General features: G+C 35.1%; 1 protein-coding gene and 1 long non-coding RNA gene across 9 annotated transcripts; one reads left to right on the top strand and one right to left on the bottom strand.

Annotated features, from left to right (window-relative positions):
* Positions 1-11,556: 11,556 nt before the first annotated feature.
* LOC136232750 (uncharacterized) lies at positions 11,557-12,508 on the bottom strand. The gene has a single exon (XM_066022136.1). It carries the CDS (start codon positions 12,423-12,425, stop codon positions 11,754-11,756), a length of 672 nt encoding a protein of 223 aa, XP_065878208.1. The 5' UTR covers positions 12,426-12,508; the 3' UTR covers positions 11,557-11,753.
* An 8,500-nt stretch (positions 12,509-21,008) lies between these two features.
* LOC136234107 (uncharacterized) lies at positions 21,009-24,049 on the top strand. Of its 8 annotated transcripts, XR_010691056.1 has the most exons (4): positions 21,009-21,439; positions 22,731-22,778; positions 22,915-23,829; positions 23,922-24,049. It is a non-coding gene; the product is annotated as an uncharacterized lncRNA (long non-coding RNA). The 8 variants fall into 8 exon arrangements; XR_010691054.1 differs by having other exon boundaries at positions 22,731-23,829; XR_010691051.1 differs by lacking the exon at positions 22,731-22,778 and having other exon boundaries at positions 21,010-21,439.
* The last annotated feature ends 2,658 nt before the right edge of the window (positions 24,050-26,707 follow it).

Here is a 26,707-nt window from a genome sequence, read left to right as displayed (position 1 = left end):
TTTTAGATTTTATTTTACATAGCAAAAGTCTATCATCTTGAGAGCTTGTTCGTTGATTCCGGCATTCCGTCAAAGTTCCGTTCCATCTCCGTTCACCAAGCTCGAAAGCTCCACCTCCAAGTCCTAAGAGACGACCTTTTCACTTGCTAATTAGCTTGTACTCTTCCTATGTACTAGGCTTAGTTGTATTTCATATTTACATTCTCTATATTTATAATTTATGATTCATAATCTCTTTTTCTATATATGTGATGATGTTTGCTACTTGTTTTGATACTCGTAATTGATTATTGTGTAGGAGAACGCGATTTCCGACGCCATTCGGGCTATCTTTAGGGATTCATATAGGTGTTGCCTTACCGGAAGTGACGCTCCGGAAACCGTAGGAATTGACAAACCACGAAACTTACGGGCCCTAATTTCTGGTCCCACGTATTAGACACGCCTTGACTAGGAACCACGTAGTCTAAGTACTTCACGGGTCGGTCACACTACACGTAGTCGTCATTGCAAGAGTAAATCATTAACCGTATATATATTTGGAGTCATTCTTTGTCATATTTATAACTTATCGCCATCTGTATCATTTCGTAGGGCTTTTGTTATATAAATTTGTCTCACCCGTAGTTAGGAGTAGTTTGTAGTTGTTCTCCGAATCAACTCAAAGTATTCACCGCTTAGATAACATATAAAACCGAGTCGTTTAATACTTGTAGTTATAAATCCCGTGGATTCGATACCCGGTCTTAACCGGATTATTACTTGATACGACGGGGTACACTTGCCCCTAAGTAGTAGCGTCTAGTAGAGATAGAGCATTTAGGAAGATCACATCCATAGTCGTCACACACTTATCATAAAATATATTTCATCGTAGAGCTCTACCTAGTCGTTTACGCATCAGGCCTCCTCAGGTGTCAGACACGCTCAGTATATTATGGGAAGCTGTGTGTATGGTACGGTGGTGCTTCTAAGCAGATCCAGACGCGTATAGAGTCATCTGGATTGTTCCATTTACCCAATATCATGTATGGCCACATCGATGCGCCCCTGATTGTGGCTTTTGTGGAGTGGTGGCAGCCAGACACGTCATCATTCCACATGCCGTTTGGTGAGATGAGCATTATGTTGCATGATGTGTGGCAGATATTATAATCTCAAACCCAATTTGAATAGTTACCTGTTTTGCCCAAGTAACAGCATCTTCACACGAAGGGAAAACGGTGTCCGTTATAAAACGGGAACTGTAATCAATGTCGTCGGGTTGCCAATCTTCTAATGGTTCCTGAATATATAAAAAATGCATAATATGTATTAACAATACGCGCAAAAATGTTAAAAAATGGCATTCGGGTGCATAATAGGTAGTAACAATACGCGTAAAAATTTAAAAAATATAAATTTAGGGCTTATTCGGGCAGCCTGCATGTTAAAAATTACACTTTCGAGCTTGTTCGGGCCTCGTATAGGCTAAACGGGCAGGCTTCCCGGTTAAAAAGAAAAAAAAGGCCATATTAGGCCTAAACGGGCAGGTCGCGATGCTCGTCCCATGGCGGAACGAGGGTAGCATGTCGTCCGTTCCGCAGGCCGAACGAGCAGCGCCTGCCGCTCGTCCGCACGGCCGAACGGATAGTTCATCTGTTCGGCCGTGCGGGATGAGCGGCATGCGCCGCCCGTTTAGGCCAATTCCGTTTAAAAAAATTCAAAATTCAAAAAACGAAATTTTAATTTAAATTTATATCGTAGGATTACCTCGTGTTCGAAATCATGGTCTTCGGGAATGCTCGGGTCCATTTTCGTCCAATTCGGGTTTTTAGGCTTGGGAGAGAAAGAGAGGAAAAAAAATCTGGTTTTTGAAAAAAAAAAAAATTATGAGAAGGGCATAAATGTCAAAAGGGTGCGGTGGGTGAAAAAAAAGTTGCGGTATATAGCAATACCCTATATATATGGGGTTGTTCTCAATGGTAAACACTAAATTATCTCCATATATGGTGAGTGTTTAATAGTCTTCCATATATATATATATATATATATATATATATATATATATTAAATGAATATTCGTATATATATAAATTATAAAATGAATATTCATTTAAATGCATTATTTAGTATTAAAATAAAAAAAAAATTATCATACTGTGACAGAAATCTATTACCAATTTCAATTTTGGACGGAATTTTTATCTAATTTCATTTGATATTTATGACAAATGTTTCCGTTAGGAATGTTGATTTGTGACAGAATAAAGATTCTAACGTTTATATCCGTCCTTGTGTTGTAACAGAAATATGTCAGTACATTACATTAAGATGTCTAAACGTTTAATTTCGTTTCTAATTCCGTCACCTATACGTCAGGAAGTTCGGTCACGAAAAACATAAGAGACATATGCATCGATCGATATAACCACGGTTTAGCTCCATCACAAATTCCGCCGCTAAGACGGTTTAGACAGAATAAGGTGTAATTGACAGAAATTTCCGTCACAATTCCACGGTTTTCTAGTAGTGTACCTAAATTCAGACGGTGCGAAATTGGTTGAAATTGCATTTTAACGTTGAAACCCATATCAAAATTGTTGAAATGTTACCTTCATTATTTATTTGTTGATTTATTTTGTGAATCAATTTGAAATGAGTTTCAATTTGTTTTGTCCAATTTCGCTAATTACATTTAATTTCACTGCATTTCAGAAAATTTAAAATTGAGTGCAATTGCCTTCTAAATATTTTGAAACTTATACTAAACATGTTCAAACATTATTTGCAAAAAAATTTCCTGTTAGTTATTGTGAGATGAGTTTCAATTGATTTCTTCTCATTTCACTCTCTTTCAATTAATTTCTGAAGTTTTGAAACTATGATATTATTGTTATTTTGTGCTATAAGGATATTGGACTAGAATCTTTTTTTGGAATTGACTTAAATATTTGTAGTGGAAGTTGAATGAGGCTAAAAAATTCTTCAATATATATAAAATTGTTTTGACTTTTGGTATTTAAAAAATGCTGGAAAACACCATTTTAGAAATATTTTTTTTTATGGTATTTATCGTGTAATCCTGCTTTTCGATTCGGTGTTTTTATGGTGTTCAGATGAACTCTACTTTCTATTTAGAAAATTGTTTCAGTCTTTGAAAATTTGAGGAAAATGGAATTTTTGACCCATTATCGATTTTTTTTTTCTTGATACTTTTAATTCGTGTGACATGGATAAGGAATTTTTAGTCCATCCACCTACCAAAATAACTTTATATGTTTAATATGGATAAATAAAAAATGATGCCTTCCTCCTCCAACCTATCGTATAACCTGTAGTTTCATCCCATGTTTCGATTTTTTCAATTCAACGTTTTTTTAAGGTTTGAAATTTGATTCACCCTTTGTATATTGTATACAGTTAAACAACTAAAGAATTACTACGTGGAAGCAGATTTGAATTTTTCTTTTTCTTTTTTTAAATAAGAGGATTAAAGCCCAAGCAAAATAGAAAAACGAAAAGAAACAAACTAAAAATCCATTTTCTTAGGGACTGATCATATTGATTCACAAAAGGACAGTTTTTGAGGTTTAAAAGAAGCACATTACACTCGTGATGATTCAAAGGAACATAGTCTAAGAAATTCGTTATCTAGTCAGTTGTCTAATTATCCTCCCGAAAGGAATGTTCAAACCTGATTTCCAATACATATCTCTTGGCACCTCAGAATGAGCCAAACCTGGAGATGATGGACTACAATCTGCCTCGTCATGAATCTCAAAGCCGTCCTCGAATCTAATTCCATCTAAACTTTACGCTAGCCTTTCTGTTGGGTTTTGTAATGAAAAAATACAAAAAAAAAAAAAAAAAACAATAAGAAAAAACAGTGCTAAGGATTTAATTGATGGTCTTTTTAAAGATGAAATTTTAAATGAAACAATAAAATTTTATTTGTTAATTATTACTATCCCACTGGTAAAATAAATAACTAATAGACTAGACTTAGTAAAAAAACAATTTTGAATTAGAAAATTAAAATCTCAAACACTTTCTCCATATGTAAGGCCAAAAAATAAGCCTCAAGGCTAAAAATATTGTGCAAATTTAATTTGATATGAGATTTGAGAAAAGTAAGAGTTTGTTTGGTAAATAGTTTTTTTTCTTTTAGTATGAACATTTTAGAAGTTTTTATTAGTTAAACTTCTAATAGTGTTTGGGGTAAATTATATACGTAGTGTACAACTTTTATCTTGTTTCACATTTTGGTGTATAACTTTCATTTCTGCACACAAATGGTAACCTCCCACCAAAGTGTATAGGAGGTAAAAATGATCGGTCAATTTTATTAACCACTTAGTCAATGTGACACATCATCAATTTTCACTCTTTAAAAATTAGATGTGACCCCACATGTTATTAAATTACTTTTACACTCTTAATAAAAAAATCTCTAATCTTCTCTCTTATTTTTTCTCACATTTTCTCTCTCTAAATTTTATTTTTTAATTCATTCTCTCTCCTAAAATTTATTCTCCTAAACTGCTATATCTCTCTCTAAATTTTATTCTCCGCAACTGCTATCTCTCTCTAAAACCTCTCTCTGCTCTTTTTGTAAAGAAGTATCACCAGTAATACCTTATTGAAATAACGATATAAACACATTGCGGATTTTTTAAGTGCTTTACTAACCCTAAATTCATCAAGTCATAGAAGGCTACAATATCAGCGTGAGGAATCAAGGATACAAACAACGACCGAGAAAACATTTGGTCCTGGCTAAACTTTTCATGTTTTTCAAAATACCAGATAAGGACTAAGACCAAATGTTTTCTCAGTCTTTTGTTTGTATCCTTGATTCCTCACACTGATATTGTAGCCTTCTATGACTTGATGAATTTAGGGTTAGTAAAGCACTTAAAGAATTCGCAATGTGTTTATACTGTTGCTTCAACAAGGCATTGCTGGTGATACTTCCTTACAAACATAGCAGAGAGAGAGAGGGGTTTTAGAGAGAGATAGCAGTTGAGGAGAATAAATTTTAGGAGAGAGAATGGATTAAAAAATAGGAGAATTAATTTTTTTTATTAAGGATATAAAAGTAATTTAATAATATGTGAAGCCATTTAATTTTAAGAAGTGAAAATTGATGATATGTCATGTTGACCAAGTGGTTTATAGGGTTGACCGGTCATTTTTACATGATGCATACTTTAGTGGGAGGTCACAATAAGATTGTGGGGTTTTGTGTGCAAAAATAAAAGTTGTACACAAAAATATGAAATATAGTAAACGTTGTAAACCACGTACGTAATTTATCTTAATATTTGGTGAAGATGTTTGAAAGAGTTTATTGGGTCCAAAAAGTTAACTTTGAAAAGGTTGATTTTAAGAGTTTTTTCAATTAGTTTATTGCTCAATCTCTTTTGAAGGGTATTTATCCCTAATTACTACTTTTTAACCCTTTATTTGAGGGTAAATTACATACGTAGTGTATAACCTTTACCCCAAATCACACTTTGGTGTACATGTTGGGGTTTAGTGTCCTATAAACAATTGTTCTAGGATATAAACTAAATATGAATGAAGTGTTCTTTATGTCATTTGTTTTAATAAGATGTGGTTTTATAACTATATAAAGGCAACCCCTTTTAAAGAACTAAATAAGTCTAATAAAAAGAAATCTCTAAGTTTGTTTAAAGTGATTGTAAAGTGTTCATACAAGCATGAAGTGAGACGAAACTTTATAATAAACTAATAAACTTAAAACCACCCCAAGTCAAGTAATATGTTTAGGATTGACATATCACTGTTGAGACTTGTATGTAACAATGTCTTCTGTCAAGACAGAGAGCTGATCTCACAAGCTTCAGATATACAGATAATCTGGACAGTTGCATGGATCCAATGAAAGAGAGTTCATTAGGATTGGGGACCCGACTTGAGATAACAGGATGGGTAGATTCATCCTTGTCACCTGTTTATCTCATTGGTATTAATAGGTATAAGTAATCCTCAGACTCAAAGGAATGTTAATTGGTGATTCTGAATTATGGAATGTGATGCTTTGATCCTGTTGTAACACGATCCATAACGGAGATGACTCTGGGGTGTGAACGGCAGACGTTGGGTATCACAGGAAGTAATTGCAGGATAATTATACATTGGATTGGGCATTTGTCACTCCCGATAAATGGGAGATACGTCCAAGGATTTCTTGTGGAAGACTTGACTCTAAATCCTTGCAAGGTGATAGCTTAAGACTTGAAATACAGATTTCACTTAACCTATCTAATTGGAGTTGACTCAGCCTGTACAAGTAAAACGAACGTCTCGCTATATGTGACTTGACATTATCCATAGTCATAAGATTCAGTTCAAGGATGTAGTTGATAAAGGATCGAATTATACTGTAACTAATACGGAAAGGTCAACGACAGAATCAACCTGTCTTCTTATAGCTCTGGGGGAATGTTTCGGATTTGCTAATCACATTTCGCGTACTCATTCCGTTATGCAAAGATTAAATATAATTCTGTGAAAATTAATTTAATAGTTGCATACGGCTAGAAGCAATAAGAATCTAATGGGTCACACATAAGACTTGGAACAAAAGAGAAACATATATTAATTAATTGATGGAAGCCCAACTGAGTCCACTAAGGCCCAGTTAGTGAGGGGGTGATTTTATGTATGATAAATACATAAATGTTTAATTTGATTTTAACAATTCTAATTAGATTATAATTGTGAATTAAATTAATTAAAAGATAAATAAGTTAGGAGTTTTAATGAGATTAAATTGCTCCTATTATTATCCTATAAGGTTATTATTATTATCTTTATATTTAAGATATAATTGTAAATAATAAATAAGAATTATATTCCGAATGAAATTCTTATTCAGTAACCTAATTCTATCTAACTAGGGTTTAGATACAAGAGAATATAAATACCCCCTACATGTAATTTTCGAAACATACATACACAACTCGGGAGAGAGAATTTCGACCCACAGTATTGAGGACGAGATTATCCACCGCTTCCCTCCGTTCAATTGATTTTCATCTCTTTCTCTTATTCCTTGATCTTGTGTTGATTTATTAGAGACAATCTATTCTTGATTGTTTTATACGGTTGATATCTAACTTGATTTTGGATTGTGTCTTTGTCTTGTGCTCGGGAACTCGAAGTAAAAGTTGTGGGCACTTCGATTGCAACAGTAGATAGAACATCAAAAGGTATTTCCTTCTATCCCTCTTTATATGAAATAACGATTAACGGATCTTGGGTTAATGGAAAAAGGTTAAAATTTTTATATTTCCACTGTCAAACGTTTGTCTATTTTCCTTCAGTACAGCCAAAATTTTGTCACACTAAACCATACGAACTTCAAGTGACCTCCCACTAAAGTGTATAGCCGATTTTTGTGACCGGTCAACGATGGTCAACTATGACACATCAGTATTTTTCATTATAGAATTATGGAAAAAGTGGGACTCACTCTTTATGGAAAGACTAATATAGCCTTATTTCTTATAAAATTACTAAAATACCTTCGTCCTCTCCCTTCAACCCCTCTCTCCCATTTCTCTCTACATCTTCTCTCTCACTGCTCTCTCTACCAGGTAGGAGTAATTCTTTTATATACGTTTTCTCACTCCTCTCCCAAAACCTTCAACAAACAAACACGCCATGGTCAAGCTTACACGATTATTCAATGATCATATCTTACTTGTACCACCTCCTCCCAGCAACTTCCTTCTCGTATATCCTCCCAAAACTCTCAAACCAACGCTCATTGCCCCGATTTTTTTAGGTTCATCCATCGCGATCTGGAACCCTGGGCCCAATCCGGTGTAACCATGGAGCATTTAATGGAGGCGAAGAATTTTGCTGCTTTTCGTGTTGTTATATTTAAGGGAAAATTGTATTTGGATCTTTATTATGCCTGGTTTACGATTTGAGGATTGTTACAGATGATTGAAAGGTATCCTGGTTTGGTACCTGATGTTGATTATGTTTGATTGTATGGATAGGCCTAATATTAACAGGACAGAGCATAGTTCATTCCCTTTGCGCCTCTTTCGCTACTGCACTACAAAAGATCATTTTGATATTCCTTTTCCTGATTGGTCCTTCTGGGGCTGGTAAGAATTTCTTTTTCTCCTATATCTATTTGGTTTGTTTTGTGGCAAAATCATGACCCTTTTGTGCTTCAATTCAGTTGTCAGTTTGTTGGCATAACGGTTTTTGTGTGGTTTTTCCCGCAAAAGGAAAATCGATTTGGGAGCCTAATTCAGCTCTCGCCCTAAGACTAAAGACTAAATCAGCTGCAGCTGAACAAGATTTTTGATTTCTTGAATGATAGAGGGAGGAGTGAGAGATAAGATGTAGAGAGAGAAACGGGAGAGAGGGGTTGAAGGAAGAAGATAGAGTATTTTAGTGATTTTATAAGAAATGAGGTTATATTAGTCATTCCATAAAAAGTGAGTCCCATTTTTTTAATTCTACAATGAAAAATGTTGATGTGGCATAGTTGACCAGCGATGACCGGTTATAAAAACCGTCTGTACACTTTAGTGGGAGGTCACCTGAAGTTCGTACGGTTTAGTATGATAAAATTTTGGTTGTACACCAAAGTGTGATTTAGGGTAAAGGTTGTACACCATATATGTAATTTACCCCAAATAAAGGGTTATCATGTCCTTATTTTTTATTTTACACAAACAGCTATTAGCAGTCAACTGAGTTTAACCAAATAAGTTTACACAATCAGTTAGTCAAATCAGCTAACAAAAAATGTAATCTACTAATAACTATTTGTCAAACAGGACCTAAGTCAATATCCATTCTTATTCTTAGTAAAACTTTTACTTTTTCAATCAAGACTGTTTTGTAATGGAATTTGGATATTGAATTGCTAATCGAGAAGCCATAATGTCACAGCCTCCTCTCTTCCCCTGCACCGTGCAGCGGCGGCTCGCCATCATCGCCCACCAAAACCATGATCTTACTATTACACCGTGTTGGCCAGTAAACTCATGAACCCCTACCCTTATCGTCCTTGAAGCAAAAGGTGTTACTTCTGTCACTCTTGTGGATAACAATATATTGAAACCTAAGACAACTATTGCTCAAAGTTTATTGCGGCACTAGTGCGTCCTTGACATGACGCTCTTATTGTGAAAATACTTAGATGGGACTTCGAAGATATTGAGCTTAGAAATCGTGTCATAGAATTTTAGAAACCTACTAGTGACATGAACATGATGGACCTAGGGCATTTGATATTCCAGAATTATTTTTCCAAATTCAATTTATAGGTCTTAAATTGAAGTTGTGAAATTTGGAGATTTTTATAAATTGCTTCCTTTAAGGAAATAAAGTTCAAATTATAATTTATATGCATTTTTTATGATATTTTGGTTGGTATTTTATAGGTATGATTTTGTGATTTGGTATTTGGAAATTTCATTAAAAAACGGTATTCATAAAATTGATGCAGCTGTTATTTATGTAATGGATTGAATTTTTCAAAATTTGCTTCGTTGAATTGTAATATTGTGAAAAGGAGATAAAATAATTTTGTCCATATATGAATGAAAAACATGATCAGTGTGCACAAATGAAAAAACTTGATAGGTGGTATGGCAAATGAAGAACATATTGTTGAGCAATAAACATTTCCATAAAAAAAAAAAAAAAAAAAAATTACATTTATGTTGTTTTGATAAATTGGAGTGTCATATCTGACATTATTTACATTCAGGGTGTGACACATTAGTGTATATATATGATTGAAAAAGAAAAGAAAACCATAATTTAGAGGATCTGGACAAATAATAATTGAATGATAATGAAATAAAGTGATTAATAATTTGACACCATTAATTTCTAAAGCAAATTTCCTTTTCTTTTGCTTTTGATACAGTGTGAATTTTTTGAAAAGAAAACATAAACCACTTACCGAGTGGTATTAAAAAAAAAAAATCATAATAATAATAATTATTTACTTTTCGACTTTTGTTTGTATTTTCACTTTAAAATATAGAGTTTTAGATTTTTGATTAGACACGTCTTTTTAGAGGTGGCAATTTCTAACACGAAAACACGATTACAGAGCCAACCCGATTGACATAAAAATCATTTCTCTAGCATTTATAACATGTAAAACCATATGGAACATAAATATGAGATAACACGATTTTGACACGAAACACGAAATTGCCACCTCTATCTTTTTTACCTTGGTTGAAAAGTAACCTTTCGTGCACACAAAAATCCAAAAATTCAAAAAACCGAAAATAAGGTTAATCGAAACTGATAGACTAATGTACGGTTTTTAATTTTAAAAATAATGGTTAATGGTTACGGTTACGGTTTTCTTATTCTAAAAACTACAGTTAACCGAAACCAACCAAATTTCAATTAAATATAAAAAATACATTTATTTATATATATAATTGTATATTATCCAATTATACTAATTATAAGGAATAAACAAGGAACCACTGTTTTTTTTTTTTTTGGAAAAATAGTTTTTTTAACAAGAAAACTGTAATATGAAATAGTAATAGCAAACATCAGATAACCAAACGGGTTCTTAATCAGACACGTTATTTGTTAAAAAAACAACAATAATCAGACGTTAAAATATGTAATAAGTAATTTGAAAGGGTAAAATGAATATTCATTGGACTGTACCGACAAAACAAAATCATATTGGTAGAAACAAGTAGCTCTCACATAATCCTTGAACAGCGTTTTTCATAACTTCAAATAATCTTAAAAATCTCACGATATTACTAATTAAAATGCTCTGAGGCCCTACCTTTCATCAAACTTGCAATATCATGTAAATTATTCAGCTTCACACTCATCAATTAATAATACTTTATATCTTTTTTGCTTCTTCATTAAAAAAAGAAAATCATTTCTTTATCATCTCCAAAATTTATTAGTACAACTTTGTAAAATGTTGTGTTGGCCTACTACAAGCAAAAAGCAAAAGCTAATTTCATGTACCTTTCAATTCAATTAGTTGACAATAATATGTTACAATCCTCAACTCAACTCTGGTTAGGATTAAATTACTTGCAATTTTCTTGTTTTACATCAGTTCCTATCTCATTCTACCAATAGTTTAGAATAAACATTTTTCTTAATTTTCTAACATATGATATTTATGTAACATGTGATATTCTTGGAATAATAGATTGGCAAAAATGAATAATAATAACTAAACTTAAAAAAAACAAACAAACATTTCAATTCTGATGAAAACAGTGATGCATAAACACAATATGGCTAATCAAAAATAAGAAAAAAATCCAGCTAACACTAATCACATGGTATAACACATTTTGATATCCATACCATATCCCAAAAATCTATTTATCTAAATTCCAATAGGGGACTCGGAATCTGGTCGAGTTTAAAACCACATGTCAAGTGGGTCCATTTTGCTATATATGATGAATTATGAGGCCCCCAACTTTCTTATTCTACTTTTCTAATCCTAACTTCCCTTTCATTGCTTTATACACACAAATAACAATATAATACCAACAATCATCAATCAAATCAGTGCTAATTTTTCATTAATCTCAAAATTGTATTCCTCCCTAATATTTTCAAGAAAATCAATTCATTTTCCTTATCAAATCCAGAAAAAACATGAAAAAAGAAACATGGAATATGAATTATTAGTTTGTTTAGCAGTTAATTGTGACTTTATTTTTTGAAGTGATACCAACCAATATATACAAGAATCAACCTCTGTACAAAGGCGATCTTTCTTGAACCATTATTCCTCTTGAAATTGATTGCTTAAATGCTTTGATCGGACTAGGAAAATACCAGCCCTTCCCCTTCGATGATTTTACGTCCACCATGCCACCGGAATGTGACGTCACAGCCACCGACCTAGATTTCCTCATCATCCGTCTTCTTTCCTCTTCATTCTTCTTTTTCACATCTTCCGCTTGCTCCTCAACTGAGCTGTTTCTTTCAACATCTTCTCTCTTACTCTTATTGACGCTTCCGCTGCTACTTTTAAGCCGTGACCAGAAAGACGACGCCGTCTTTGGACTTTCCTTATGAATGGAACAATCATGCTCACCTGCAGGCTTCGACCGGAGAAATGGAATTGCTAATGACCTCGACCGCCGGAAGGCAGGCTCGATCTCGATCAGATTAGAAACGCGGCCGACAGCTCCGATTCCAGCAGCCGATGAATCTGCGGCTGTGGAGAAGCGAGAGATGGAGGAAGAAGAGGAGCTCGAGGAAGATGTGCAGCAAGCACAAGGGCGTACGTTAGCGCAGTCAGGGCAGAGAGAGGAGAGTCGATCCCGGAGACACACGTGACAGATTCCAGTACGGCGGCGCTTGGAAGGGTGTTTTAGACATTTCCAAGCCTCTTCCTCATCTATGTAGAGCGCCATTTCTCTATAAAATTTCCCTCTCTAACTTTCTCTCTCTAGAAAAGGGGCAGTTGATTAGTTCCTCTGCCTTTTCCTCTTGCTAAGAAGCTTATATAAAACACCAGGCAGACACGTTAACTTTGATTAGAATTTCCACGAATAAAATTCTAACCATGGTTAGATAGTCAAAAAGTGTAAAAAAGAACTATGGTTTAATAGAGCGTCGATTGACAATCCTAGGGCGGCAAACGGCACCGTTTACTTGACTGCATTAAAACGCATGAGGAAATTACGGGAAATGCCATTAAGAGTGGGTGCGGAAAGACTACCCAGACATTTTGAGTTAATTACGGGAATGCCAAACTGGCAAATAATTTTACAGAAAAGGTACTAGTCATGGTTGAACAGCTGGGGTAGGTCCCAATGGAAATTGTATGTCTGATTCAGTGTGTAAAGCGCACAGGCATTCTTTAAATCTTATGTTGTCATGTTGACCTTATTTTTGTTATACTATGTTTAAAAATAAATTAGGTTATAAGTATTTTAGTAGTAATTTAATGGGTTACTGGGGAACATTGCACTAGAGGATTTAAAGGTCAAACTAAATCGACGCCCTTGAGAGTTTATTATATGTTTATTTACTTATATACAGCGAGGTTCACATGTGTAAACGTTGTATTTAGGGGGTGACATCAGGATGGATGGAGATGAGGTTGTATTTCCTATTCAATTCCAACATTTACACGGATGGAAATGGAAAATTTTCTTACAAGGTTAGCGAGGTCTTTCTTTTTGTCCTGTACCGGGTATTCCATTCCCATAGATAAAGAGTTGGATATGTTAATAAAAGAGTTGGATATACTACATGATCTGCTTCCAATTTATCAAAAAAGTCCGCCCAATTTGCTTAAAATTAGGACTGTAATCGAGTCGAACTGAACCAAGTTTTAATCTACTCCAATTCAGCTCATTATAATGTTAACGGGGTTGAACCGAGCTTGGCTCGAGTTCAAATTTGTGTTTGAGCTCAGCTCATTTAGAAACTCGTTTGTTCACGAGTCATCTCGAGCTGCTCATTTATTTTGTTCACGTGCTTTGCTCACAAGAAGCCTGTTAAGCATTGTTATGAACAAACTCGTTAAGCAAATGAAATAAGGGAAAATTACAAAACTGGGTCAAATGGGAGGCCCATTTACATATTAAACCCATTTACTAATTCTACTACATATCTAGACTGATTTTGTGCGACTTTCCAAAAATACCCTCAATATTTACGCGGAGCTCGCCCCATCCCGTCTGACTTCGCATATTCACCCATATGCGAAGCCTGCGAAGTTAATGTTTTAATTTACTTAATGAATTTAGTTCGCATATGCGAAGCCTGCGAAGCTGAAGTTTGTTTTGCTTGATGAATTTAGTTCGCATATGCGAATGCTGGATATGATTTGAAGCTAATACGCGAAGTGGTGTATAACAAAAATTGGCAAACAACAACGGATTCGAACATTAAAATCATAACATTATCAAAATTTACAACAAGATTGCCACAATAACAACATTCAAATCATAACATTATCAAAATTTACAACAAGATTGCCACAATTAACTCTACTAACTAATCATTTCAAAGTGAAACTAACTAATCCGGTACCAATTTTGAAACGAATGAGTAATTTTGGTGTGCACCATGTGACACATCCATCCCAAAAGGTCTGGACGTGTCGCACGGTGCACACCAAGATTACGCATCCGCTTCAAAATTGGCACCGGATTAAGTTAGGTCCACTTTGAAGATTGGCACCATAGGATGGACGTGTCCCATGGTGCACCCCGAGATTGACACAACCTCTCCTAACGAATCATTTCAGGAGTGAATGTGTCAATCTTGGGGAAGTTCATCCCTATACAGGAAGGAAAATCATCTCCCCTGCAGCCCAGTACGCCGCCTTCCAGAAAGGGATGTTACGTATTCAACCATCTACAGAAAAAATTAACCGTGTTAGTTAGGAAAAAAGACGATTTTGGCTTCGCGAAATGAAAATTAGCGAAGCATGCGAATGTAAAAGTGCAGGGGAAGAGGTGATTTTACTTCGCATATCAATTTTTTCGCGAAGTCTGCGAGGTCTGAAATGTGACTATCTACGTCGCATATCGCTGCTTTCGCGAAGTCTGCGAGGTCTGAAACGTGAGGATCTATTCGTAGACTTCGCGAACTAATCGATTCGCGAGGTAGATCCATACGTTTCAGACTCTTTCTCTTCGCAGAACTTCGCGAAATCATCAATTCACGAAGTAGATCATCACTTTCCAGGCTCGTTCTCTTCGCAAAGCTTGGCGAAACCATCGATTGCGAAGTGAATTCATGAAAAAACGCAGAAAAAACAAACAGATACTTACATTTTTCGCCCCTTTCACCCCCAAAAGCGACAATAACAATGTGATAACATGGGAAGAACGAAGGAAATAACGTAGAAAAACCATTTCTTTGATGGTAACAAGAAGAAAGAAACCAAGCAACGAACAGGAAGATGAAAAACCATTTACTCGTTTTCTAGGGTTGGGAAGTTGCAGAATCAAGAGATGAAAAAGAGAAATTCATTATGATTTTGACTAAATGGTGCAGATTTTGTGCAATTTAAAGGAAGAAAGGAAGATCAAAAGTCTTGAAATCATTAATGCTGGAGCAACTTTTCGCATAACCAATGAGATAGAGGGAGCGACAATTCGCAAGTGGTGGAAGTGGGAAGGTTAGGGGTATTTTTGGAAAGTCACACAAAATCAGTCTAGATATGTAGTAGAATTAGTAAATGGGTTTAATATGTAAATGGGTCTCCCATTTGACCCAGTTTTGTAATTTTTCCATGAAATAATACAATTTTACATGCATAAACATTAAAAAAATTCATTTTAATCATTAAATAAAAAATAGTGTGAAGAGAGGGAGATGAAAATGAAAAGCGGAACATAAGGAGAAGTGAAACGTAAATCCCTTGTTCATGAGCTTATTCACGAGCTTCTATCGAGCTTGATCAGGAGCCTCTATCGAGACTGTTTGTGAATATTATAATCGAGCTTGTTCATGAACTTGTTCACAAGGCTGCTCGCGATCTTTCGAATCGAGCTTTGTCGTGCTCAAACTCGGCTCGTTTATAAATCCAGTCGAGTCGAGCTTTTATCAAGCCGACCACTGAGCCACTCATCGGGTCCATCCCTGAGCATGGGCAGGAGGGGCGTCTGCCCAGGACCCAAGGATGAGAAGGGCCCCAATTATAATAATGTATTAGTACCTATTAAATTATACTTGACTAAATTCAAAAAAAAAAAAATTATAGTTGGTTAAAAATGTTGGCATTAAATTCTTTCCAAATAAAAAACGTTGGCATTAGTTATTAAATAGTCTTTCTAAATTCCCTAATTTATCTCGGATTCTTTCCAAATTTCCTAATAAAAACTTTGGGCATCAATTCCCTAATTTATCTCAAAGTATTTTTATAATTATCTTTCCCACCTATCAATCCCAACAAGAATTTATAATTTCTCTCCATTTTTTAATCACACTCCAATCCCAAAGAATATTAAACAGTAATATTATCATATATCCTCGATTCATCTTCTCAATTCATCAACTATATAATCAATTTTGTTTTCTAATCACCTCACTATGAAACTTCCAATTACTAATAGCCTTTTTTGTGGTCTTTGAGAAATTCTATTAGATTCCGATTTACTCAGTCTTCAAAAGCAATTTGGCAAAAACGTATCAAAATCTTCCAATTTCAAGAACTTAGGCGCTAAACCTCGTTAAATGATGTGATTTTCAAATTTGGTTTTTCATGCTTTGTATCGTAAAAAGCATAAAATCTATTAGAACTATTTCATAATTTATTAAATTTAAGAAATTTACTTCTAGAAATGCTCCTAGACATCATTTTGTATAAGAAATTGGGTACTTAAAGCAATATAAAATATTTTTATTAGATATTTTGTTAAATGTAATAAGAAAAGTGTCATTTTTAAATAATTTTCTTTTATACAATTTACTTTTCTACTTTTTTTTTTTAATTTCCACTTATTTATTAGGGCCACATTTGGTAATTCGTCCCCGGACCTCTAAAATCTCAGGATCGGCGCTGCCACTCATGAGCAGCCCGGCTCATTTACAATCCTACTTAATCACTTAGTTATAAAGAAGTAAGCTATATGTGGAAGATTTATATATTGCACGCGTCTTGGTATGTTATTATATAATTCACATAATATATTAAAGCATATTAAAAATAAAGTTCTTACTTTCTTAACTGTAAAAATATATCTTCTCTGGTATTAGAATCTATTACATCGATCTTACTCATTTTATTTTTCCTAGACACATGCAACACACATTTCACATGCAACTTACTTATTTGCAAGCGAGTGATTAATTGATTATATTTTAAGCAATTGAGGAGGATGTCAAAATATTTTAAGCAAGTTGAGGAAGCTATCGGCATACTTTGAAAGTTTGGAGGTTAATCAAACTTTTTTGACAAGTTCAAGAGACATTTAATGTATTAAGCTTTAACAAAATAAGGTTTAATGATAATTCTGTGTTTGGAAAGTAAATTTGGAAGATGATAACATTGGCAAAAAAAAATTCACCAAATAGATCTGGTATCTGGCATAAAAGATTCAGTTTTTAATGTTTATGTAAAATAATGATGAGTCGAGATCCGACGAGTCTCTTTGACGCCTAGATCAGTAAAGTTTCAGAGAGTATTATCAACCACTAGAATAGTATTAATATATATTACTGGATAAGAATTGTACACCTTAAAGGCGTGAGATCCTCTTATATATAGGCTTTGAATAATCTTATTTAGAAAAGGATTGAACTTTTCTTCTTCATAGTGTAGGAAGTAATAACATAGTGGGAAATTCACATGTTAGAATATCTAGTAGTATCCTTGGGGAGATCCAGAATATGGTCATAGCGGTGTAGATGTCTTTCTGTTTGAGTGGGGAGAATATAGGATATCGCCGTACTAACCTGCAAAAACAAGTCTTGGTCGGACCCTGTCAAGAAATACTCTAACGCTCAACTCAGTTATGGGCTAAGAAGTAATTAGTAGAGAAAATGACAAAGTAATGCTAAGATCGATGGAGTTGCCTTTGTTACTAGAGTTAAGCCCTTTTATATATAAGAGTGACATAATCTAACTGAGAGTTAACTAACTCTGAATCCTGATAAGTAAACAACTCCAAGAAAGTCAAGTTTTTTTTATCAAGGTGCACTATCTATGTGCACTCAAGGAATTCTAAACATGAGGGAACATGATTCTTTCTCTAAGGAAAAGGGAAGGTTATGGAATTCTATATCACACATCCGGAGAGAGGGAAGGGAGACCTGACATAGTTGGAGATCAAATCTCCGAATATCCATATATTTTCATATATTATGAGAAGTCACACCATAAACTGAATCTATTTTTCAAGGCTAGAACAAATGTTAGGTCGAAGAGGATCCAATTACCTTAACATGTCCATTATCGGATGGCGAGAGTGCATGTGCACAAGAGTTAAGAAGATATAGAAAGTGATTAGTAAAAATAACAAAGTTATTTAGAAAAAAATTCAAATAGATAAATAAAATTTTAAAAAATAAGGTTCAAGAACTCAAGACCTCTTATAATGAAACCAACTCAACCATCTTGACAAATTAAACTATAGTACAAAAATGCCAGCATAAACTATTATTAGGAGGGACTATCAACTACCGAACCAATATTACTCAAAGGTGAACCCGGAGACTGATGGGGCGGAGCCCCCTAAGCTCTAGGCTAGATTTGTCTCTGCTTACAACTCCACATCTCTCTCTATTTACCCAACTCCATATTCTGGAACCTAAAGCTTTCAATGAAAGTCCATTCCAAGCTTTACCATAATGTAAATTTTTTTTGACATATATCAATAAACAAACAGCCATGCTGCATTTAATATCACCATCGCTTCCTTACCCTACTTTAAGGTTTGATAACATCGGGATATTATCCAAGGGATCAAAGAGGATATTTACCAAAACGGCCGCGTATCGGAATAAACTTGGGAAGCGATGGCGTATCAGGCAAGACATCCGGATGGCGGATCACCTAGACTTTGCCTCACGAGATCCATAGTCAAACCTGGGGGAGACCCGCCATCATACCTTGATTCGCCCGCCGAACGGTGGGGCCGATCCCCAATAAAGACAGTTAATGATCCTTTAATGAGCTAATGGCCAAGCTTAAAGGATATCTGTAACCGCCATTAATAAGACATTAATGGAGACTTTCTAGTTACCGAGGGTTACAACTGCATGACTATAAATAGCTTACATCCCAAGCTATTGAGGTACACTTTCTCTTACGTTTACATACACACTTTGTCAATTCAGTTTATTCTTTATCCCGATACTGACTTTGGCATCGGAGCTTCCCCCCGTCGAACCCAACGACGCCCCCCCGCAGGGAAGGAATCCGATCAGAAGTTCATCGCCAGTCATCAATTGGTGCGGTGATCGTGGAGTCCTAGTCGAATAAGGATTTCGTTCACATTTTAAACATGGCTAGTGGAGGGTCCAATCCCTCGACGGGAACTGAAATACCACCCATAACACCATCAGCTAATCTGGCTACAAGCGCTGGCCGCGTTGATCCTGATGCGCCAACTGTGCATGGAGAGAGGAGTATGTCACCGGACTCTTTCATTGACCTCTGCGCGGGGTCCTTGGGAAGAGATCATGGGCCTGCCATGGAGAGTCGATTGAGGTCTTACATAATAGTTCCCCCGTTCAACCTCCGTCGCCATCCCCCGACCCCTACACCGTCACAATGGCAAAATGCTGTTGTAGGTTCCAATGTTCGAGACTCATCGTTTTTCTTTCTCAACCTTTGGACTCCGTAGTTGTTAATCCAGCGGTAACCAGTAGCCAACCGTTAAATCGAAGACTATCACTACAAAAAATTCATGTTATTGTGACTAATTCTTTTATGACCAAATTCCTTTTGTCACAATAAATATGGTTATTGTGACAAAAGTAAACTTTTGTCCCAATAGCTAAACTACATATAAACGATTGTGATGAAATACTTGTTGTGACCAAAGTTTATCACTATATGTTGATATATTGGGACCAAATTAATTTGTCACAACCGTTCGTTGCTATATATATGGCGGGGAAATTTGGCGCAAAATTATAAATATATGGAGACAAATATTTTGTTATAAAATAGTTGATTCACTTGTGACGAATAATTTTATCAAAATAATATACTTTGCCTTGTCACAATATTGGTGACTATGGATACAAATGCCTTTTGTACAATAAATAAAGAAATTATGACTAAATGTTTATTGTGACAAATATTTGTTATTTAAAAAAAAAATTATTGTGACCATTATTTGTTATGACTATATATTTATTGTTATAACTATTGTTTACACTTTTTTTCTCTGTCATTTTATTAGGAAATTTTCATGTTAGGATATTTTTTCCTAAGACTTTTGCGGGTTTTTTATTTGACTAAAGTTTAAAAAAAATCATTTTTATATTTATAAAAAATCATTTTCAAGATCATTTTTGCTATGATGGGCTCACAAATTTTTTTTTGGACCAATATAATATTATTTAAATAATTTAATGGGCTCACGGAAATTTATAAAATTAAATACTATTCCATCTCCAACAAAAGAAATGTCATTTGGTGGTGAGTATGCATACAAATAATGTTTGGTGATTTCACATAGTTTAGGTATCTAATTGACCGTTTCAAGAACCCAGTTGACCATTTGAAGAGTTAATGACCGATTTTAAAGAAATTGTTACTGTTACTTTTTAGTTTAATAAAATAAAGGGTTAAGATGTAAAAATACCTTTAATATTTTAGATCATGAGCAATTTTACTCCTAACGTTTAAAATGGTGCAATTTTACTCTTTAAGTTAGAAGTTAAGAGCAATTTTACCCCTAACGTTGATAAATTGTGTCAATTTTAGAAATAATTCAGAAAAAATAGAGGGAAATGCAACTTAAGGAGTCAATTTGAGAAATAATTCATCAAACATATGTTGGAATGTGAAAAAATAAAAAAATATACTATCAAAAAATTCACCATGAATTTTATAAATATTAATCTCCAATTCTATTACTAAATTATAAAAAAACATGAAATCATTTCTTTTAGAACGAATTGATATGCAATTGGTGCAGAATAAGGGATAAAAATATCTGTATTTCATAATAGTGTCTGAAATTAACCCAAATTATTAACGTTAGGGGTAAAATTTCTCTTGACTACCAAAGTTAGAGGGTAAAATTTCACTATTTTAAACGTTAGGGGTAAAATTGCTTCTGACTCAAAACGATAGGGGTATTTTTACATCTTAATCCTTATTTTATTAAACTAAAAAGTAAAATTGCATTATTTTAAACTGTTAGAAATAAAATTGCTTCTGCCTCAAAACGATAGGAGTATTTTTATACTTTAATCCTTTATTTTATTAAACTAAAAAGTAAAAGTAACAATTTCATTTTAAGAAAGAAAGGGGAAAAAAAAGAAAACAAGATATTTATTACTATTAACCCTTAGTATCCCGACCCCCCTTTTCTTCTTCCTCCTAAGACTATTCCTCTCCCTAACCCTATCCATGTGATATTTTCCAAGGAACCCAAATTCTTCTTCAACTCATCATAATTCACAACCTCATCCAGATTTCAGGCCTTGCCGCCAAACTTGCAATCCTAGTCTCAGTCGATTAAAGAGAATGCAACTCCCGTTCCAAGTAGGAGTTAGAGCCAGACCCGTCCTAAAATGCCTCTTTTAGAATGGACGATCAAAGATAAAGGTAGAAATTAATTCTGAAGTCGAACAGGATGAGGAGCTAAACGAAAAGATGAAGGGTGTTGGTACCCATAAAGGTCGTCAAGAAGCTTGCTGATGGTTTGTGTCGGTTGCAGCTGCCGATGGGCTATGGCTGATGACACCACAAAGAGGAGGACAAGATATTGATTTAGGGTTTCAGGTAATTCTTCAAGTCGGTGTTTTCCATGGCTTCCTCTTCTTTTTGTTCTGTCAAATATGTTTTGGATTTTGTTTAGGGTTAATTACAAAAAATACCCTGTGGTTTGGCCGATTTGCGATGTGGTACCTGTGGTATTTTTTGTTACAAACAGGTACCTGTGGTTGTCGCCGTTACCAAAATCAAGGAAACGGTAGAAAATCTGTTAAAAATCTGAAGTGACACAGGGGCAATTTAGGAAATTCAATTTTTTTATTTTTTTCTCTCTCCTCCTCTTTCCTTCCAGGGCCGGTTCTAACAATTTAGGGGCCCTAAGCAAAATAAGTAATAAGGGACCTTTAATAATAAAAAAATTATAAATAACAAAATAGGTCTTTTATTTTTTTTTTTTGTCAATGGAGTTTCGGAAAGAAATAGGCTCTTCTATATAATTTTATCACTATTTATATTAAAAAAAAATCATACATACATATAAAGGCAAAAAAAAAAAAAAATTAGGCCCCCTCCAGCCGTGGGCCTTAGGCCGGCGCACCCCGGGCCTATGCCCAGGGCCGGCCCTGTCTCCTTCATCGTTGCTTCTCTTCTTCTTCTTCTGCGTTTTCTTTTCTTCTTCTTCCTCCTCCTCCTCTCTTTTCTTCTTCTTCCTCCTCTCTTCTCTTCTTCTTCCTATTTTTTTCTTTTTTTTTTCTAATTTCTTTTAATTCTAGAATTTCCAAAAATCTGGAAATTCCAGACGTGAAGAACGTCTTCATCACGTCTGGAATTTCCAGAATTAAAAAAAGAAAACAAGAGGAAGATGAAGAGAAGAAATAAGGAAGAAAAAGAAGAAGAAAAGAAAGGAAGAGGAGAAAATGGAAGAAGAAGAAGAGCAAATGGAGGAAGAAGAAGAAGAAAGACGAACGAAGAAGATAAGAAGAAGATGAAGTCAACAAAAAAGTCAAAAAAATATGTTTCCAAAAATACCCCTACAATTTAACAGTCAAACAGCCGTCTTCTTGATTTTGGTAACGGCGACAACCACAGGTACCTGTTTGTAACAAAAAATACCACAGGTACCACATCGCAAATCAGCCAAACCACAGGGTAGTTTTTTGTAATTAACTCTTTTGTTTATTAGTTACAGGCTAGAAAAATGTTTGTGGTTTCTTAGCTATATATAATTAATTGATTTCAGTTTACGTTGAACGTGATTAGGGGTTAGAATCGTGTGAATAGTAAGTTTGATTACTAGTTTACTATTTATTCCTCTTTCCTGAAATTAATTAGTTTTGTATTTGTTCTTGTTGTTGATTAGCTTTAGTTTTGCATCTATGGCTAAGTTCTTACTCATCAAGACACAACTGTAATTCCTTTTGCATTTCCCTCTGTTTTTTCTAATTAGTTCGATTAATTGTTCGTGATCTTCCCTAATTTAGGTTTCAGAAACAATTACCCCTAAATTGATTAATGTGTTTGGGTTCTCTTCCATTTTTCCACAGAAATGCGGGGGAATTTTAAGCTCCAAACAGGATATTTTCTCTGTTATGTTGATTTCGCATTCACCAAAGAATCCTCGTATGATAATAGAGGTTCATGATCAACTGCAGAATATATCTTGATGTTTGATTTTGTGAATTTTGACCTCTTATTTTTCAACTCTTCCAGGTACTTGTTCCGTACTCAGATGCCATGATTGTTGATTTGATTATTTGAAACAGTTTAATATTATAGCTTACATGGAGTTTTATTGTGTACTGTAAATTAGAGCTCTTCCCAAGAATGTAAATAATGAACTCATTCAGCACAAATGAGCTCCAGTGATAAAGCGTGGAATGGTCAAAAGAAAATGTTCATGTCCATTTCTCCGACTAGAAAGCTCATTTTCGGGTTCATTTTGTGGGTTTGTGCTTCTCTTGTTATTATACTCTCTGTTTTTCTGCTTGGTAATTCCTTAAATTGTCGATTGTCGTGTAGTGTTGTTCAATACTCTTACTGTTAATTCTTCTTTTGTTTCATGGTCTTTTTCGTTTACTATTCTATTAATAATGGTACTACTGGTAATGCATATTTGGAGAATTTGAATTCCACTTCGAATTTTAGAAATGGAAGTATCAATGTTGATCAAGGAAGTATAAAAAAGAATATCCATGAAGCAAATGCTAGAAACTCTTCTTGATTTGAATGAGAATAAGAATCAAAGTAAGAGTGTTTTGGAAAAGACTCATTTGGGTACTTTGTTTATACATGTTAGCTTGTTAAACTTTTGAACTATGTTCATGTTAATGCAGGATACAAATGAAGTGCAACACCAACTTTATGTACTGCTCTTCATTGGATTGACTTGTGACTTCTCAATGATAATTTTTACTAAGTTCTTGTGGCCAAACTTCATCTTTTCTTTCTGAAGTTTGAAGGTATTTATCTTTTCAATAATATATAATTATGTTATATTGTACTTAATGACTATAATCTAAATGATTTTTTCCTCTTGTTGTGTTAAATGCAGATGGGCCCTTTTCTTCCGTGGTTTTGAAGATTGTTCAACTATCTCAAAGTTAAAGATTATTTTTAGATTTAGTGTTGTTTTTAAACATCTTATGTTTACAATTAATTTTATTAGATTGGGGTTTAGTTTTTTCTATTGTTAGAACATTTTAGTTTTTATTACGGAAATGATGGAATATTTATGATTAATATTAATTCATTGATATAAAAAGGTATTATTTTTGTTGTAATTATTTGGTAGAATTATCTATACAGGTTTGAAAACTATTTATGTGCATTTACGATTTTCTTTTGTCATGGTTTTATCATAACTACTCTTAAATTTGATGTTAATTTTTTGCCACAATTAAGTTTAAACATTGACAAATAAATATAACAAATCAATTTGTCACAATAAATTGATTATATTATGTCGAATTTGGTTTGTCAAAATATTATTGGTCATATTAAATTAATTCAAAGAAATATTAAGTTTGTCATAATATGCTAATCAATTAATTAAATATTACATTTGTCACAATATAGTATCAGTTAAATGTAACAATTTTTTTGTCACATTAAATTATTTTGTCACAATAAGTATCCGATTTTTTCTAAATCAACACACATTTTGTGACAAATTTGGACTTTTAACAACCAAATATTTTTGACAAACTATTAGTCACAACATGTAACACGAAGTGACTAATGAAATTTCGTCACAATATAATCTTAACAAGTGAGACAAACTATAATTTCGTCACAATTAACTTATTGAGACGAGCTTATTGCAACGAAATTCGTGACAATTTTTTTTGTCACAACGAGTATATTGTGACGAAATATATATATGTTGTGACAAATAATTTCGCCACAATATAGCTTTTTTTTGTAGTGTATTTACTGATATAGCGGAAGGAAGTCAAAGGAATAATCCAGCTCTTTCTAGAGGCACCACAAACCCTGGAATCACCATCGGCGAAACTCGAGAGGGTCGGAGACACAAGAAGCGTAAAAAGACGCATGGCAATGAGCGATCTCGGTCCCGTTCCCACCCCAGGCGTGGATCACCCCGCCAAGGTAGATCACCTCCATCATCTCACTGAAGGAGAAGCAAGCAGCCAGTTAGGTCTCCTCGACAGGATAGGCCGCATCCGTCACCAGCCCAGGGAGAAGATAGGCGAGCTCCTCTAGGAGGGCGGAACAGAGGTGGTCGCATGTCCCCATCGGATCCATCTTCTGACTCCAGCTCTTCGTCTTCTCAACATAGTAGACCTCCAAAGAGGGGACGTCCCAGGGAAAAGCAGAGTATGGCGGATCAGATTAGGGCTGAGGTACGTCGTCAGAATGAAGAGAATGCCAGACATAATCCATTCGCCAACTGTGATTCGCCCTTTACCGCATGGATTGAGGCTGAGGAAACGGAGAGGCACTTTAATATTCCCAACATCCAAGTCTATTCAGGTGATGATAATCCTGAAGCCCATGCAAGGAAGTATCGCATGTTGCTCAGCCTTAATCGAGCAAGTGAGGCAGTTCTATGTCGGATGTTCATTACTACGTTAAAAGGGCATGTCTACGATTGGTTCCAGTCTCTTCCCCCAGGATCGATAGACAGCTGGGATCAGTTGAGTAGAGAGTTTTGTGCGAAATTCGCCGGCTGCATTCCTCCAGTGGTTAAATTGCGAAAACTCTTTGAGTTGAAGCAGAAGGAGAATGAACCCCTACGGGAATATGTCGACAATTTCAACAAGTTGTGTATTTGCATTGTCGATGTGGATGTCTCCATGGCTATAGAAGCACTAGTGAAGAACACAACATGTAAAAGCTTGCAGGAAGATCTCATCAGAAACAAACCAAAAGGTATGGCAGAGCTGATAGAAAGATGCAAGGATTTCATGGAGGTTGATGACATCCGCAGAGAGTCTGTATCACCACCCAAGAGAGACAAAGGCGACTCTCGCAGACGGGACAAGGAAAAGGAAAGGCTCCCTGACCCGTCATCCAGAGGTAGGCGGAGAGGTTCCCGGAACAAATCGGCATACATGACGTCGTTTACACCATTAAACGCCTCTAAGAGTGAAGTTCTAATGTGGATAGAGAACAGCCAGCATAAGCGGAGCATTTCATACCCCGAACCAAAGGGAGGGGAGTATACCAACACAGGGAAAAACCCCAAGAATTATTGCAAATACCACCGGAAGAATGGCCATGATACAGATGCATGTTGGGAGTTGGCTAGAGAAATCGAGAGGCTTATTGAGAGAGGAAAGCTAGACAGGTTCGTCCAGAATGATAGAAAGGGAGATGGTGATAAACCCAGAGATGAGCCAAGGAAAAAGGCTAAAGGGGTCATTAATGTCATAGCTGGCGGACCAGGATATCAGCCGGTGATAAAGAAAGCAAAGACCACTGCTTTGGATAGGGCATCACTCAACCGCCCCTTCACGGACGTCGGTCCGGCTATCCCTCCACATGTAGATGCCCTTGTCATTACTATGATGGTAGAGGGCTGGGAAATGAAGAGAGTAATGGTAGACACCGGTAGTTCTTGTAATGTCATCACCAGGGGTGCGTTCGCCAAACTCAAGGTTGACCCTATTCAAATTGAGACTACCATTATAGATATTCTGGGAGTGACGGGTCACACGGTACAGACAAAAGGCCAGGTAACGCTGGAATGCGAATTAGCTGATGATGACTAGTATGGATGGGAGATCTGGAGTTCGCCATTATGGATGGTCAACTGGCATACAACATTATCTTAGGGCGGCCTTTCATCTCAGAAGTGGCGGCTCTCATATCAAT

The sequence above is a fragment of the Euphorbia lathyris genome, chromosome 6 (genome assembly GCF_963576675.1).
Source record: "Euphorbia lathyris chromosome 6, ddEupLath1.1, whole genome shotgun sequence".
In the NCBI taxonomy this organism is placed as follows: domain Eukaryota; kingdom Viridiplantae; phylum Streptophyta; class Magnoliopsida; order Malpighiales; family Euphorbiaceae; genus Euphorbia; species Euphorbia lathyris.
Note: the sequence above shows the minus strand (reverse complement) of the source record. Positions and strands in the feature narration are given on the sequence as shown.